Here is a 19,252-nt window from a genome sequence, read left to right on the forward strand (position 1 = left end):
AAGGCATGCTGTCCATCTACAACTACATAATACACAAATAAAGAAACAAACAAATAAACATATATATAACAAAAATTTTTATGAACTCACTAATATTATAATAAAATAATAAATCACACTGTTTTTCTTTAATGCTTATCAAAAGTAGTCTCTTACTGATGTTTACAAAAACCAATGTTATGTAAACAAATAACTCCAGAATAAGAATCAGAAAAATTCCAGTGTTAGTGGTGACCCTAAGTGGTAAAAATGCTGTAGCATTTACTAAAACTGTAGTGAAATCTCTTGAGGTTTTTGGTTTGTTTTTTGCTTTCTAGTGCTGGAGACTAAAGCCAGGACTAATTAAGTATCACTGAGCTGCATCCCTAGTCTGTGATCTCTGCTAGTCAAAACAGTACAGGTGTGAACTGAATCATTACACATTGTGCTCTGAAATAATTTATGTAAAGGATCCATAATGTAACTAAATAAAATCCATATTGTAACTAATTCTTACAATAAACCTTAGAATCCAAATTATCTGGGATGCTCAAGTTTTATGACAAGCTTATGGTTTGAGGAATTTAGCCTGAAATGTTGTATGATTCAGCCATGTTCACAATAAAAACAAATCCAATATCAATATCTAAACCTTTTATTTCATCCTTATAAACAAAATAGTCAACAGCAAGTTCCTTGAATTCCAACTCAAGTGTGTTTGAGTTTCAGTTCTGTAGTGTTAGTCATGTGAACTTGGACAAGTTACTTGTATGATACTGTCTATAAAATAGAGATAATTAGGTTTGTTAATAATAAATGTGTACAACATACTTATAATACCCATAATATAGTTTTTTATCACTATTATTTACTGTTATGGATTGACTTATGTTCCTTTTAATATATTAAAAAAAAGTAGAGAGATAAAAGCTACCAGCCAAAGAATATGAGAAAATAAGAGAAAGTTATGAAACATGAGCTTTAAGAGAGACCATAGTCCTATGGACATCTTGATTTTGGAATTCTAGCCTTTATAATTGTGAGACAATAACCTACCTAGTTGTGGTATTTTTATAGCAGCCCATGGAAACTATACATTTATATGCTACTTCACTCTGATACTTGCTCAATACATCATTTTTTAAAAATTATTTTTTAGTTGTAGTTGGACACAATACCTTTATTTTATTTATTTTTATATGGTGCTGAGGATTGAACCCAGGGCCTCACACATGCTAGGTGAACTCTCTAAGCTGAGACACAATCCCAGCCCAATACATCATTTTTGATGTACTGCATCATATGCATTTCAAAATCATTTACTTTCAAATAATTTTGAACTTATAAAAAGTGGCATAAATATACAGAATTTCTGTATATTCTTCATCTTAATGTTCATAACTATCATAACAATAGTACAATTATTTAAATCAGGAAATTCTTATTGTTACTGCATTAGTTTAATTTACTTTCAGACCTTATTCAAGTTTCTCTGTCACACTAGTAAGTACCCTTTTTCCGAGCCAGGGTCTAATTTACAATTCCATAGTATATTTTGCTGTCGCTGAGAAGTCATCAAAACTAATAAATTTGTCTTTGTCTTTCATTATTTTTTTAGAGACTACCATTTTTTTTCACACTTTTGGCGATTAATTTTAGGATCCAATGATAATCACTGCCTATAACAATTCTTACTAGTGTTTGCTAATTGGTGATTTTCCATTTCCATCAATCTTTCTACAATTATCAACTGTAATTCTACTGTAAGAAAAGGCTATTCCTACTTAAGTATTTACTCAAGTGTTTGTCTACTAGTCTGGTTACTATGTCTGACTATTGTATTTCATAGGTTATAATCGATTATGGTTATCCTATTATTTTTACTTAACTTATCCAAGATTTAGATAGAATCTCTTATTCAAATCTAAAACTTTGGGTTTCATTCAAGGTTTTTCTCTTTTCTTTCTCTGACAGAAAACTAGCTCTCATTATTCACAGCATATCTACTTCTTTCCTAAATACTAATATACACATAAAGTAGTTTCAGAACTGCTAATCACTATCTGGGAAAATTTTTTCCTATATATATTTTTGTAAGCCACTTCAGATCCTTTTTCAGTGAAGATTAAGAAATGATTCAAAATATAAGGAAGGTAAGAAGAATTAAATGCCTCTGTACATAGAATTATAAATTTCACTATGGCTTATATAAACAAATATGTATACTGTCATATGCTAAAACCAATCATACCCATATTTTATATGTGTAGTTATCACTCCCACATTATACACATGTCATAAGAATTAACTTAGTACCCTTTTCCTTATATATTTTGGTCAGAATAGGTCTCAAGCCAGCAGTGTTGTTCACCCATTCAATAATGCCACATTCATCATTTAGTGGAATAACTGCATATGTTCGGATATGAAGTTCTCTTCTGCGAGATTCTGCATCTTTTCTTAAGCACTGTTTAAAAAAAATTTAAATAGAATTTAAAAGTTCTAAAAGTTATACAAATTATATCTAAATATTGTTCATTTTACAGCAAACAAATGCCAGAGGTGGTTTACTATGTAGTGAAGATAAAAGATAGCAAAGGAAAAGTATGGGGGCACAGTATCCCTCAGCTATTTTCAAACCATTAAAAATGGCTTGAGCAAGTCCTTCTTTTAATATTCATTATTAATGTGACAAGAATATTGTGTGAAAAATATTACAGTTGCATATTTAACAGTGACAAAATACTGTCTTATATTCTGTTTTTATAGATACTACTGAAAAGTTAATTACTCAAGCATAGAGACTACTGTTTAATCTTAATCATCTAAAAAGAGTATATAACAAAAAGAGTATGAGTTGCATGACATCCTCAAAATATATTTCTTACTCTTTCAGTTTAATTATTATAACTACGCACACATACGTAATTACAACTTGTTCAAATCAAAAGAACAATCACTAATGCAAAACATATTTAAACTTTACAAAGAAGTGGACTCTACAAAGGCTGGGAAAATAATAATGGCATTAGAATTTCGTGTAAAAATCAGTGTGTGGTCCTTAAGACCAAACATAGTAAGACTACAGTTTTTCATAATCAGGCTATTTTTATTTGACCATATTAATGACTAGTCATGGTAATGACATACCCTAATCAGTAACAAAGTTCATTAAGGCAAATTTATAAAATGAAGTCAGATTACTTGATACTTAAACCAGAAAAACACTCAAGGAGCTTTGGGAAGGATGTTGTTAATGCTTTAACAGTCAGTAACTATACTGATTTAGCAAACATTTTAAATGAAAAAGAATCCTTTTTATCAGATTACTTTTGAAATGCCTTTTTTAATATTTATTATTTAGTTGTAGTTGGACACAATACCTTTAATTAATTTATTTATTTTATGTGGTGCTGAGGATTGAACCCAGGGCCTTGCACATGCTAGGGAGCACTCTACCGGTAGATGAGCCACATCCCTAGTCCCTTGAAATGTTTTTTAAATGTAGTGTTAACTTTTAAACTGCTTTGGTTAAAAACAAACATTGATCATAACTGCTCTCTTTTTTTGGTGCTGGAGATTTATCTAAGGACCTGGGTACTCTATCCCGGAGCTACATACATCCCCATCCCACGACTATCCTTTATTTTTTTTCCCTGGGGAAGAAACCCAGAGTTGTTCTTCTACTGAGCTACATCCCCAGCCCTTAAAAAAAAAAAAAAAATCTTGTTGAGATAAGAGTCTTACTAAGTTGCCTTCACTGACCTCCAACTTGTGTTTCTCCTGCCATAACTCCTGGAGTAGCTCAGATTATAGGCTCATAACTGTCCTTAAAAAACAAAACCAAGAAAACCCCTCATCTGTTAATACATCCTTTTTATGCTAAAGGCCAAACACTTTCTCCTAATAAAAAAGAGGTTCAAGTTGCCCGGTGCAGTGGTACAGTAGAATCACAAACTTGAGGCCAGACTGGGCAACCTAGAGGGTCTTCTCTCAAAATAAAAAAGGGCTGGGGAACGTAGTTATGTGGTTGAGGGCCCATGGGTTCAATCTCCAGTATCACCACCAAAAAGACAAAACACACCAGTGAAATGTGGGGAGGGGAGAGGCAGGAAGAGCAAAAACAACGCAAAAAACTTGCAGAAAACTTCAAGTTCCATCTTTCCATAGTATGGTTTAATTTTTACCAATAAAAAAATATGCTATGGTTAATGCTTGGTTAATGGAAAAATTCGAAGATATAAGACCATATATTCATAATAAATTTCTTACATCATCTTTGATATCTATATCAAACACCAATAAAACTGAAAAAAAAAAAACCCTAATTACTAGCTTTTATCAGTGAGGTGATAAAAACAGAACCTAACTTTTCATCCTCGCATTGAAACATAACATCCAATAAATCTGATAGAAAAGGCATACATTGACAACTTAATCATTAAATAGGAAATATTTTCAACTTAATATTTTATTTTTTCTATAAAAAAGCAATTTTCTTATTAATAATTAAGTGAAACAGGCTAGGGATGAGGTAGAACATTTCACCAATATATGTGACACCAATTCATGACGTGATCCCAAAAATTAATTAAGTGAAACAGGCAATTTTACTTATATGTATATACTCAAAAGACTGAACACAGGGACTTAAATAGATAATAGTTTACACATATTCAAAGGAACATTATTCAAAATAGCCAAAAAGGGAAGCAAATCAAGTGTTCATCAAAGGATAAAGTAAATGTAAACTAGATATACAATGAGATATTACTCAGTTTGGGAAATTCTGAACCTTGAAGATATAATGCCAAGTGTAATAAGCCAGTCACAAAAGGGCAAATACTATGTGATTTCTACTTATATGATGTACCCACAGTGGTCAAATCAATGCAGATAGCAAATAGAATGGCAGTTGCTAGAGACTGGCGGGAAATGGGGAATTACTGTTTAAACAATAGTTTCAATTTAAGAAAATTTAAAAGTTCTGGAAGGGGATGATAGTAATGGTTGCAAAACAATATGAAAGTACCTAAGGGGCTGGGGCTGGGGCTCAGCAGTAGCACACTTACCTGGTATGTGTGAGGCACTGAGTTCCATCCTCAGCACCACATATAAATAAATAAAATAAAGGTCTACCAATTAGTTAATTTAAAAAAAAAAAAGAAAGAAAGAAAGTACCTAAGAGCACTAAACTCTTAAAAATGGTTAAAATGGTAAATTTTATGTTTTGTACATTTAAATCATACTTTTTAAAAAATGAAAAAGTCACACATCATTCCTTCTTTTTAAGAGTGATCCATCTCTATAATGAGAAGCCTATACACTGAGAGTAATTCTGATAATAAAAGCAAACATCTCCAAACCTTATTAATCAGGGAATTGAATTCCATTAGTCTACAATCCTTTCTTAGATCATCTTTTGGTTTACACATCATGATGTAGAATTTTCCATCTGAGCCTTTTAAAGAGATCTTCTTTGGTTTCTGAAGAGAAGCAAGAATTTCCACCTAAAAGATGATAAGTTCTACATAAAAATTAAGGCCAAAATTCTGTTTAATGTCTACATATTATAGATATTGAGTTATGTAAAATAAAAATGATGTAAACCAAGTGTGGTGGTGTATGCCTGTAATCTCAGTAGCTCAGGAATGCTGTGGCAGGAGGACTGCCAATTCAAAGTCAGCCTCAGCAAATTTGAGAGGCCCTAAACAACTTAGTGAGAACTTGTTTCAAAATAAAATGTAAAAAAAGCAGGCTGTGGATGTGGCTCAGTGGTTAAGTGCCGCTGGGTTCAATCCCTGGTACCAAATAAATAAATAAATAAGATCTAACTGGGCATTTTTGTAGTAAATTTGTATTTTAACAAATTCTTTTAATTATTTAGGATCTAAAAAAGGATAGTTGCATATGAATAAAGACATAATAGTTTCACCCATTAGGAATAAATATAAAGTAAAAGAGTACTTAGCAAATATATGCAGTTTCCTTCAAAGCAGTCACAATGTTAAAAAAATATTTAAATATATTTTTTAGGACCTGTCTTCAAAAAAGTTTTAATGGTTTAAAGGAATTTGATTTTTTAAAAAAGAACTTTCTCAAAGGCAAAGAAATATCAAACAAATCCAACAATATCATGTTATATACATATATAAATATACCAAAGGGAATTTCATCTTTATGTATCTGTAGAAAGTAGCAATCAAAAATAAATGAAGGCTTGTACATAAGCTGGTGTGTCTACCAGTAATTTAAAGGGACTGTGGCCAGGGATGCCAAGAGTGGAGCACTGTGTATTAAACCTTCAGTGAGTGGGTGAAATGGAGAGAGTACTGATTCCTTTAATAGGATGGGGGTTTTTCTCTTTGTAATCATATCCTTAATTTAATTAATATTTTGACTGTTTTTCCAATATTATTATTCCTCATATGTATAATTATTTTTGGTGGTAGTGATATGTACCAGGGATGAACTCAGGGGCACCTGACCACTGAGCCACATCCCCAGCCCTATTTTGTATTTTATTTAGAGACAGGTTCTCACTGAGTTTCTTAGTGCCTTGCTTTTACTGGCTTTGAACTCCTGATCCTCCTGCCTCTACTTCCCAAGCTGCTGGCATTACAGGACAGGCCCTCATATGTATAATTTTGTCAAAAGAAACCCAATACATGTACAATTATAATTCTCTTTAAAAAAAAAAAAAACCTTCTCCAAAATCAAGTCTACCTAATGAGGTGAGTAAGCATGGTAAGTAAATACCATGAACAATATTGTTTAAGTTAAAAACAAAGCATTACTATGATAGTAATCATGCATTATATGGTTTGGTAACAGGCTATGAAAGCAGTGGACAAATGTCCTGAGTCTAAAAACTATTGGAATAAATATAGCTCTCAAAAGTATTTATTTAGGTGAAAGATTTATACAATGAAAACTACAGAACCCTAAAGAGAGAAATAGAAGATCTTAGAAGATGGAAAAATATACCCTCTTCATGGATAGGCAGAACTAACATCATCAAAATGGCGATATTACCAAAAGTTCTCTATAGATTTAATGCAATGCCAATCAAACTCCCAACAGCACTTCTTGTAGAAATAGATAAAGCAATCATGAAATTCATATGGAAAAATAAAAGACCCAGAATAGCAGAAACAACTCTAAGCAGGAAGTGTGAATCAGGCGGTATAGCGATACCAGACTTCAAACTATACTACAGAGCAATAGTAACAAAAACAGCATGGTACTGGTACCAAAACAGGCGGGTGGACCAATGATACAGAATAGAGGACACAGAAACCAATCCACAAAGTTACAACTATCTTATATTTGATAAAGGGGCTAAAAGCATGCAATGGAGGAAGGATAGCATCTTCAACAAATGGTCTTGGGAAAACTGGAAATTCATATGCAACAAAATGAAACTGAATCCCCTTCTCTCACCATGCACAAAAGTAAACTCAAAATGGATCAAGGAGCTTGATATCAAATCAGAGACTCTGCATCTGACAGAAGAAAAAGTTGGCTCCGATCTACATATTGTGGGGTCGGGCTCCAAATTCCTTAATAGGACACCCATAGCACAAGAGTTAATAACAAGAATCAACAAATGGGACTTACTTAAACTAAAAAGTTTTTTCTCAGCAAGAGAAACAATAAGAGAGGTAAATAGGGAGCCTACATCATGGGAACAAATTTTTACTCCTCACACTTCAGATAGAGTCCTAATATCCAGAGTATACAAAGAACTCAAAAAATTAAACAATAAGATAACAAATAACCCAATCAACAAATGGGACAAGGACCTGAACAGAGACTTCTCAGAGGAGGACATACAATCAATCAACAAGTACATGAAAAAATGCTCACCATCTCTAGCAGTCAGAGAAATGCAAATCAAAACCACTCTAAGATACCATCTCACTCCAGTAAGATTGGCAGCCATTAGGAAGTCAAACAACAAGTGCTGGTGAGGATGTGGGGAAAAGGGTACACTTGTACATCGCTGGTGGGACTGCAAATTGGTGCGGCCAATTTGGAAAGCAGTATGGAGATTCCTTGGAAAGCTGGGAATGGAACCACCATTTGACCCAGCTATTCCCCTTCTTGGACTATTCCCTAAAGACCTTAAAAGAGCGTACTATAGGGATACTGATACAACGATGTTCATAGCAGCACAATTCACAATAGCTAGACTGTGGAACCAACCTAGATGCCCTTCAATAGATGAATGGATAAAAAAAAATGTGGCATTTATACACAATGGAGTACTACTCAGCACTAAAAAATTACAAAATCATGGCATTTGCAGGGAAATGGATGGCACTAGAGCAGATTATGCTAAGTGAAGCTAGCCAATCCCTAAAAAACAAATGCCAAATGTCATCTTTGATATAAGGAGAGCAACTAAGAACAGAGCAGGGAGGAAGAGCATGAGAAGAAGATCACCATTAAACAGGGATGAGAGGGGGGAGGGAAAGGGAGAGAGAAGGGAAATTGCATGGTAAAGGAAGGAGACCTTCATTGTTATACAAAATTACATATAAGAGGAAGTGAGGGGAAAGGGGAAAAAAAAAACGAGAGAGAAATGAATTACAGTAGATGGGGTAGAGAGAGAAGATGGGAGGGGAGGGGAGGGGGGATAGTAGAGGATAGGAAAGGCAGCAGAATACAACATACACTAGTATGGTAGTATGTAAAAAAATGGATGTGTAACCATTGTGAATCTGCAATTTGTATACAAGGTAAAAATGGGAGTTCATAATCCGCGTGAATCAAATGTGTGAAATATGATATGTCAAGAGCTTTGTAATGTTTTGAACAACTAATAATAAAAAAAATTAAAAAATAAATGGTAAAAAAGTATTTATTTAGAAGTGCTTAGTACCATTTATTTAAAACAATCATAAATTTATAGCCATATTTTATACTAAAAAAAACATGTTCTTACTAGCTGAATTTCATTTCCTTCTATAAAATAAACAAAACCTGTATTTTGTTCTTTCTCTTCATTTTTAGGATAAAAGAGAATATGAAAAAATCAAATCATGGAAAAAAAGATTACAGTCTTAACAATACAAGCATGAGAAAAGTTAAATCATTAGGCTGAAAAAGAAATTTTTATCACTGGATTTTATACCATCAGTACAAAACAGTTTCAACTTTATTTCCAGTCACTTTGTTTTTCATTCACTTAGATTCTTAGCTTGATTTGAAGTTTCTAGCTCACCTAATTTTTAAAATTATAGTTCATATAAAACTGAAGTTTACCATATCATCAAAGCCTGCAATATAGGCCCAATGCCCAGGAAATGGCTCATGATTAGCATGGGCACCCAGAATTGAAGGAAGAGTAGGTATCATGACAGACTGTAAAGGAATGAGGATTTCACTGAATGTTGCTTCTTCTACCAGCCTTTTAAGCATTTTGAAATGAGTGCTCATGCTTAATATGGAACTACTTCCATCAACCTGGAAAAAAAGAAATAGTCCATTTTAATTTCTCTGTGTACCTTGAATTATAGAACATTTAACTTCTACCACAACAAACATTTCACTTATACACTATCTTAATTACATGAACTAAGCTGCGCGCAGTTTTCTTCATATTTTATTTTTTTTTTGAGATGGTCTTGGCTCTATTTCCAAGACTGGCCTCAACCTACTAGGTTCAGGTGATCCTCCTAAAAGCCTCATAACTGTGTCCAGTTACTTTTCTAAGAATTTCTAATCATCTCATTTTAATCTCTCTTTTACCTCATCAATAATAACAGTACATCACAGGATTGTGTAATGACTAAAGGAGATAACAGAAGTTTACAAGCTATTATCAGGCATTAGAAAAAAAGATCATTCAAAAAGATCTGTAAATCAAATTTTTGTTTTGTGTTTGGTACCAAATCTCATTTGTTAACAAAATGATACCTGAACTTCTCACATAAAAATGAATGCATTTTACAGCAGAAACAGCTATGTGTTTGATTATGGGATACTCCAAAGCATTACTCTCAGTGGTGATATAAGAGTAAAGTATATACACTTTAAAAGCCTGAAAAATTTGGAGTTTCTAAGTGTAGCTTGCCATGAAGTTGCAGATAAAGAAGTGGAAACCCAAACACTGAAAGCAATTCTAACAGTGTGTAACAAATGTTAGTGATCATCATAACATGGTTTTTTGATAATGTCAAGCATATCACATGAAAAAGAATTCATGAAGATGGCAAACAGGGTAATCTATATCTTTTTACCTAGAAACATTTTATAGACTTTCAGTGTATTTCAAAGTAAAATCTATCAATTAATGTTAGTCTCTCCCTTTTTATAACCACCCCCTCCCACATACTCTTACCTTTCCTACATATTCTCCAGGTTTTTTCCACTAATTCCTTAGGCAGATTTTGTAACCATGTTCTTACTTCGGTCACAAGTCTACTCAAAGCAGTACTTACTATTCCAGATAATAATCATCTTTGGACACCTCAAGGCAGGAGAAGAAGTCTTACTCCCCTTTGTTTTCCTGAAAACTATAGTGTCTGCCCCTTCACAGGCACTGAAATACATCCTGAGCTATCAAAGTTTTAAAGATATGGCAGAATATAACAGACTACCATAAATAGCTGAATTTACACACTTAGATTTTTGTGGATCATTTTATATTCTCAAAATTACTTTTGATAAATATGGATAATCTACTCTCAGAAAATTCATATTAAGAATTTTCAGAAACTTAGACGATATTTGGAAGACAAACATAAGTTAGAAATTTTTTTAAAGTTTATTAAGATAAATCATATGGAGGGTAGAGATGTAGCCTCGTGGTAGAATGCTTGCCTAAGCATGCTTAAGTTCCTGAGTTTGAAAGCCAGTACCACAAAAATGAATAAATAAAATTAAATAAATGTGTGTGTGTCTGTATGCTTGTATTTAAAGTACACAATCTGGTGCATTTTTATATATGTGTATCCCACACATTTTAGAATTTTATTTTAATTTAATTAATCAGATAAAAGAAAATCAGATTGAAATCATATGTAAGCTTTATATAAAACCATCTAACACAATGATCTGTAAGCAGTAAGATTTATGATAGTACCGATTTGTTGCACAATTCTAGAAGCTTGTCTGTTAAGCGAGTTGCATCTCCCACAAACTTTTCTAAAGACTTTTTCATACTAATAGCTTTCTTTAGGATTTCCTTGCATCTGTTCACACGCATGGGATATGAAGACTGTTAAAAAAAAAATTAAATGTAATTAAGACCTAAAAAGGATAACAAAATTTTTCACTTACAAAAATCAGCCTAAAAAGTACCCATCATGTGAGTTTATACTGATAAAAAATTCTTGGAAATAAATTTGACAATGCCATCAAAGCCATAAAAATGTTGTTATCCTAGGACCTGGTACATTTTCTTTTGGGGATCTACATTGAAGAAACAATCAGAAATAAGGATAAATATAAAGCATGTCTAGATGTAATATAATAGCAAAAAAATAAAAATAACCTTAGTGACCAACTAAATAAAAATTTATAGGAATCTATTTTGGAATTTTATACAATTACTAAAAATGTATTTTCAAATGTGAAATTTCCAATGTAATTCGAATGTATTAAAATATGCTTAGAAAATATACATAGCAATGTATGAAGGTATGGATATAAATAGAAATGGCAGAAGGTATGAATTTTAATTTCCATCTTACATTTCTGTGTGTTTTCTAAAATATTTACTTATTAAATATATTAATCAACATAAATGTTCCACTAATAATACAATAGTCTTTAGTATAATAGTCTTTGTAGTTTAGATTAAAACACTTGGGAAGAAACTGTTTACTGAACAGTTTATTAGACTTCATAAAGAAAACTTAATTCTTAGCTCTTAAGCATATTAGTTACTTCATTACATATAGTAAATATCTTCAAATATTAAAATAAGGTATTTTGCTATAATTTCTCTTTTTAAAAAGTAACCAAAAATTACTCATCTAATATTTGTTCTACATGGTATTAAATAACCAATGCAATATAAAATAGTGAAAGATACTATAGTGATTAATATATACCTTTGATACAGCTGTCATCATCCACATTGCTTGCTGAGGATAGGCCAGAAACACTTTGGCTATTATTTCCATCAAGACAACAAAAACTTCATCATAAGAATGACAGATTCGAGAGATTAATTGTGAAAAAGCAGTCAAAAATTGATATGGAGCTAACTGGTTTGTGTGTTCCGTGATAACTTTATTTATTTTAGCCAAGTCATTTCTCATTTGCACACGATCAGAACGGCCAGCTAGAAGAAAGTTTGAAAGACATAAAGAAGAAAAGACTATCAGTCCATTTCTCAAGCTATTGTTTTAATAATAGCTTTAAAATATATCATTCCCATGCCCAAAGCCAAAGCACCTGTCAAATTGTGAAGAGAGTTGTCTCTATCCAAGTAGGAAAAACATTCAGGGCCAAGAGCCATTAATTTTCACTGTTCATTGTAACTTTTAGGGTTAAGTAAATTGTTTTCTTTAAACTAACATCTTTCAATGTGTTCATCAAGAAATGATCAGAATTTCATTGCAATTCAATTACTTTAATCTTTCCCTTTCTTTTTCAGTTTCCTGCTCAAACTTATATATTAATTACCAAAATAATTCTTAGTTTTTGGTAAATTAGACTGTCAAGTCAAAGCTGACTTTTAAAACAAAGTTATGTCTTTCTAATCCCTTAAAATATTTACATTAAGACATGTACCTTTTTCCCATTCGTATGCCTTAGCACCAAAATCAAGCCATAGTGACAACATTCGTGGCATTGACTGATATATGAATTGATTTCCATACTGTAAAGATCTACAATTATATAGACAAGAAATGTTATTAACATAGTGCTCTTTCTTATGTTACATGAATTAAAATGTAAAGACAGCATATATGAATATGCAACAACAAATCCTATTGTTATATACAATTATAATGCATCAATAAAAAAGAAAAAGAAATGAATTCCTTGGGCAGAAAAAAAAAGGTAAAGACTTAAACCAATCATTTCAGCTACACATAGCTTTCTCACAAAATTATGGTATTAATATTTCTTCCTAGTAGGGGTTATTTTTGACTCCTGCCTTCTTTTTTTTCTACTACATTCCTCACTTAGCTCTGTATTGCCTGCACCAAAAATTATACAGGTTTTAATCTAATCAAAGTCCCTTCAATACTTCTTTCAAATTGTCCTTAGGATGGGTCCCTTCATTTGCATTCCATGGCCATAAGCCTAAGTCAAGCAAAATCATTCTATTTGATTACAATGATTCATTCACCCCAATTCTACATTTCTTCCCTTCAATGCATTCTGGATTGAAATTTTGGTTTTATCATGCTCCTCTGTTCAAAAACAGGAACTGACAATCTATCTATGAAGACTATTTGAATTACTCTTCTGGGATTCAAGTGTCCAGTTCTTTATCTTTGTAATTTTTCAGTCTTAGTCTCCTATTTACCAGTATACAATTTTCATCTAGTCTAGTTTCCTCATGATTCCATAAACAAACCACTCAATCCTGTTTCTTGTTAAATCTGTGAAAAATTAGTAACATTCTCTCTTTAATGAAAATAATTTTTGAGACCTAGACATCAGTATATTTTATCCAAAAGTATTTTATTATGGCAAAATATACATAACATTAAGTTTGTCATTAAGTTTGTCATTTTTAAGCATATAGTTCAGTTGTACATTCACATTGTTGTGTAACTATCACCATCATGCATCTTTAGAAATTCTTCATCTTCCCCAACTAAAACTAGATACCTATCAAATACTCCCTCCCCTCAGCCTCTGACAATCATTATTCTGCTTTCGATCTGTGAATTTGAGTACTCTAGGGCTCCTCATTTAAGAGGAATCATATACTATTTGTCCTTCTGTGAATGGTTTATTTCATTTAGCATATTTATGTCCTGAAGGTTCACCCACGTTGTACCATGTGTCAGAATTTCCTCCTTTTTAAATACTATTTCATTGTATGGACACACCACATTTTGCTTATCTGTTTGTCTTTTCATGGGATGTTAAGTTTCTTCCATCTTTTAGCTTCTCTGAATAATGCGACTACGAACAGGGTGTACAATTTTTTTTGAGAATTGGGCAGGGACAGTTTTATGACACAGAAGTATATGTGCTTTTGTATTGCAATATGAGAATGAGGGGATTTTCCTCTCTTGATATTTTACTACCAATTAAGAAAGCTGGCAGTTTTTTTTTTTTTTTTTTTTTTTTAAGGTACACACTAGAGGTTTTTTTGGGGGGTAGAGGCGGGGTTTGTGGTACCAGGATTGAACCCAATGGTGATTAACCACTAAGCCAAACCCATCCCTTTGTAATTTTTATTCTGAGACTGGGTTTCACTAAATTGCTTAGGACCTCACCAAGTTGCTGGAGCTGGCCTCAAACTTGTGATCTCTCTGCCTCAGCCTTCTGAGTCGCTGGGATTATAGGTGTAATCCACCAAGCCTGGCCATTGTGATGTTTTTTATAAAACATTTTTATTTATTTAAATTGACAAACATCTCAATGAAAGCCATTGTACCTGGGTGTGGTGGCATATACCTATTAATCCCAGCATCTTGGGAGGCTGAGGCAGGAGGATCATGAGTTCAAAGCCAGCCTCAGCAATTTAGCAAATCTCTGAACAGTTTAGTGAGACTCTGTCTCAAAATAAAATATAAAAGGGCTGTGGATGTGGCTCAGTGGTTAAGTCCCCCTGAATTCAATTACTGATACCAAAAAAACAAAAGAGCCATCGTAACAAATTTGCACTTCTGATGTTGAATGATATCAGTATTTTGTATATACCTCTGTTGGCCATTTTATGTGTTCTTTTAAGCAATGTCTATTCAGATCCTATGCCCATTTTAAAATTCAGTTGTTTTCTTAATACTGAGGGTTATGAGTTCCTTACATAGTTTGGCTATTAACTCCTTTTTAGATGTATGGTCTGCAATTCTTTCCACCCATTCCACAGTTTGCCTCTTCACTCTGTTGATTATTCCATTGGTTGTGCAGAAGGTTTTTAGTTTGATGTAATTCCATTTGTCTATATTTGCTTTTGTTGCCTGTGCAAGAAAAGGGTCATAACCCAAAATTAACTGCCTAGACCAGCTTCATGGAGCTTTTCCCCTGCTTTTTCTTTTCATAATTTTATAGTTTTATGTCTTACTTATATTTAAGTCTTTAATCCATTTTGAGGTGATTTTTTAATGGTGTGAGATAAGGGTCCAAGTTCATTTTTCTAGATGTAGATACCAGGTATCCAGCTGTCCCAACATTTATGGCATCTTTGTAGAAAATCAACTGACCATAAATGTGTGGATTTCTTTCTGGGCTCTTTATTCTGTTCCATTGTTATGTATGACTATTTTTATTACAGTACTATGTAGTATTAATTACTGTAATTTTATAGTATATTTTGAAGTTGAGTTGTTTGATGCCTCCATCTTTGTTCTTCTTGCTCAAAACTGTTCTGGCTATTTGGGATTTTCTGTGTTCTTTAGTTCCACATGAATTTTAGGATTTTTTTCTATCTCCACAGAAAAGGCCATTGGAATTTTGATAGACTGCAAATCACTTTGGTAGTATGGACATTTTAGCAACATTTAACAATGTGTGAACACAGGATATTCTGTGATTTATTTGGGTCATCTTCAATTTCTTTCATCAATATTGTATAACTTTCAGTGTATGTCTTTTTATTCCTAAGTATTTTACTTTTTTGGTAGGTATTGTAAGTAAAATTTCTTTCTTGGTTTCTTTTTCAGATAGTATATAAAAATACTAGTGATTTTTGTATACTGATTTTATATTCTACAATTTAACTAAATTCATTTATTCATTCAAACTAACAGCTTTTTGTTGGCCCTTTAGAATTTTCAATGCATACAATAATGTTCTCTAAACAGGGACAATTTAACTTTTCATTTCCAATGTAAGTTTCTTTTATTTCTTTTTCTTGCGTAATTACTCTACATCCTTGTCTTGTTCTTCATCTTAGAGGAAAATCTTTGAACTTTTTTTTTTTTAAATAGTGATTGAACCCAGGGATGTTCTGCCATTAAGTTACATCCCCAGACCTTTTGATTTTTAATTTTGAGAAAAGGTCTTGCTAAGTTGCTCAGACTGTCCTGGAACATGAAATCCTCCTGTCTCATCCTTTGGAGTTACTGGGATTGTAAGCATGCACCACCACACATGGCAGCTTTAAACGTTTCACCATTTAGTTTGAACTTTGCTGTGGGTTTGTCATAGGTGGTCTTTTTATATGGGGGCACCTTCCTTCTATCCCTAATCATTTGAGAGATTTTATCACGAAAGGAAATTGAAATGTGTCAAACGCTTTTTCTGTCTCTGTTCAGAAGATCATATGCTTTTTGTCCTTCATTCTATTAATGTGATATATCATATATGCAGATCTACTTTTCTTGATCTGACCTTTCACTCTTGGCATAAATTGTACTTATCATGGTGAATCTGAATCTTCTTAATGTGCTGTCAAATTTGGTTTGCTATTACACCTTCGTTATGACATCTACCAGACCTCTGCAGTCTTGACTAAGTCTCGCTCTCCTAATATATATGCATATATATATATTTTCTTTTTCTTTTCTTTTACAACATTTTAACTGACACACAGAGATACACTTTTTAGGGGGAGGTGGGGGTACCACGGATTAAACCCAAGGGTGCTTTACCACTGAGCTACATTCTCAGTCCTTTTATTTTTTACATTTTTACATTATATCTTTTTTCTAAGCTGATAATGGTCTTGCTAAGTCGCTGTGGCTGGCCTTGAAATTGTAATCCTTCTGCCTCAGCCTTCTGAGTTGCTGGGTTTACAAGCATGTGCCATCATCATGCCTGGCTGTGAAGAGAGTACTTCTGAAATCATAAGTTTTAAACTCAAGATTGCCCAAAACCCATGATTTCTGGACTTCTACTTCTGTTATCTTGGCTAATATCAGAAAAATATTTGTTATTTGTATGACTGACTTTGGTATCTACTCACATATTCTATTATGTACAATTATTTAAATGTTTTATATACTTTTATGGTTTCTCTACCTAAATAAACTGAAGCTCCTTAAGGGCAAACACTGATACTTAACAAATAAATTAATAAGGTGTTAGTAATTTATTTTTAATAATGTATGAATAATGATTAATTAATAAAATTAGGCTTTGGATTTTATATATGTGCAAGAAGCCATAGATGAAATATTCCCCAAGGGCATGCCCGTAATGACTGACTTCCTCCAGCCATACTCCAACTGTGATCACTCAGTAATCCATTAAAATTATTAATCTTCCAGAAGGATTAATCCACTGATTAGGTCACAACTCGCATAATCTAATCAATTCACCTCTGAACACTCTTGCATTATCTATCCTCCCCTTCCCTCTTCTCTGCTTTACTTTTCTGGTACTGGGAATTGAATCCAGAGGAGCTCTGGCACTGAACAAAGCCTTTAAATTTTTTTTTTTTTTTTGAGATGGGGTTTTGCTAAATTGCCAAGGCTGGCCTGGAACTTGTGATCCCTCCTTAGTCACTGATATTACAGGTGTATACCACCAAGCCTGGCTGAAATTAAAAAAAAAAATGTATGCATGTATTAATTTTTCCACTAAGAAAGTTTTTAAAAGTATAAGGAGCTGGGCACAGCTCCCTGCAGTTTGGGAGGCAGAGGCAGGAAGATAACAAGTTCAAAACCAGCTTTAGCAAGTTAGCAAGGCCCTAAGCAACTCAGCAAGACCTCTGTCTCAAAATAAAAAAAATATAGGGGCTGGGGTTGTGGCTCAGTGGTAGAGCACTTGCCTAGCATGTGTGAGGCACTGGGTTAGATCCTCGGCATCACATAAGAATAGAAATAAATAAAATAAAGGTATTGTGTCCATCTACAACTAAAAAAAATTTTTTAAATAAAAAATGGGTGAGGGACTGGCTCAATGATTAAGCGCTCGGGGGTTCAATTCCTAGTACCAAAAAAAGAAAAAGTAATAATAATAAAAAAGTATAAGGAAAAAATTTAAACCTCACCAAAGGTTATAGACTGAATCAATGGTAAAGCAGAAAACATTCTGAATATGCTAAGATATGTGTTAATAATTATTCTGACATATATAGGCAAATATGCAGTTCTTACACTTACCTTCCAAAATGAAGGACTATATACCGGATAAGATCACCTTGCTTTTCCATTTTGTTGTCTGTTACCATGGGCATCAATTTGTCATAATACTTGGCAAGGTAGAAATGTCCATCCTCCCACTCCGGGAGGAACAAGGTGACATCCTATAAAAGAGAACAAAAGATACCTAAGAAAACGTCACACTGCTGGGAAGTAAGTGTGAATAGGTTTAAAGATTCTAGTCACACTTGGTATGAGGCCCACACCTACATGAAATTGTTACCTGTAACTTCAACTAGCTATATAATATTCCATTATAAATTATGTTAATTTATCTATTCTATAACTGATCTTAGGGTTACTTTCACTAAAAAACCTAGAAAAAATGACATTATAAATATTCTTTTACATGTCCCATGAGGACATGCTGGGTTTTATTATATTCTGGATATGAACCCCTTATCATTTATAAATGTTATAAATATCTTCTAACCTGTGGCTTGCCCCTAATTTAAAATGGTGTTTTCTTAAGCCAGACACAGAAAGACAAATATTGCATGTTTTCTCTTATGAGAGGAAACAAAAATAAAAATTACTTGGAAGTAAGAGAGAGATTATTAGGGAAAGGGAAGAAAATTGTGGAGAGCAGAAGAGAGAAGAGAGGGGAAGAAAGGGAAGTAACAGAGGGTGGATATAAACAAGGCATGAAATATCACTGAGAATGGTGGAACTCGCCTGTAATTCTAGCAACTTAGAGACTGAGGCAAGAGTATCACAATTTTAAGGCCAGACTCAGCAACCTAGCAAGACCCTATTTCAAAATTGAAAAAAGTAAACTAGGACTGGGGTAGCAATGGTCAAGTGCCCCTGGGTACAATCCCTGCTAAGTACCCCAAAAAAGGACAATGTATATATGTATGGAAATGTCACAGTGAAACCTACTAATCTGCACCATAAATACGTGTTAATAACGTAATTAATACTAAATTAAATGAAAGTACCACAAATTAAATTAAAAAATTGAAAAAATAAAAAAATAAAATAAAACGGTATTTTCTGATGAACAGAAATTATTGTTTAATTTATTGTTATGGTTTTGG

The 19,252-nt window shown here is 33.0% G+C and overlaps 1 protein-coding gene across 1 annotated transcript in view; it reads right to left on the reverse strand.

Annotated features, from left to right (window-relative positions):
• Atr (ATR checkpoint kinase) overlaps nt 1-19,252 on the reverse strand; it is a 103,881-nt gene that overhangs the window by 10,463 nt on the left and 74,166 nt on the right. The window contains exons 36-42 of the mRNA XM_026385019.2: nt 18,174-18,316; nt 12,730-12,827; nt 12,045-12,277; nt 11,072-11,206; nt 9,250-9,450; nt 5,346-5,489; nt 2,296-2,446 (exon numbers count right to left, since the gene is read on the reverse strand). Coding sequence (XP_026240804.2) covers nt 2,296-2,446; nt 5,346-5,489; nt 9,250-9,450; nt 11,072-11,206; nt 12,045-12,277; nt 12,730-12,827; nt 18,174-18,316 — 1,105 coding nt within the window. The remainder of the gene's footprint in view (nt 1-2,295; nt 2,447-5,345; nt 5,490-9,249; nt 9,451-11,071; nt 11,207-12,044; nt 12,278-12,729; nt 12,828-18,173; nt 18,317-19,252) is intronic.

The sequence above is a fragment of the Urocitellus parryii genome, chromosome 2 (assembly GCF_045843805.1).
Source record: "Urocitellus parryii isolate mUroPar1 chromosome 2, mUroPar1.hap1, whole genome shotgun sequence".
NCBI lineage: Eukaryota > Metazoa > Chordata > Mammalia > Rodentia > Sciuridae > Urocitellus > Urocitellus parryii.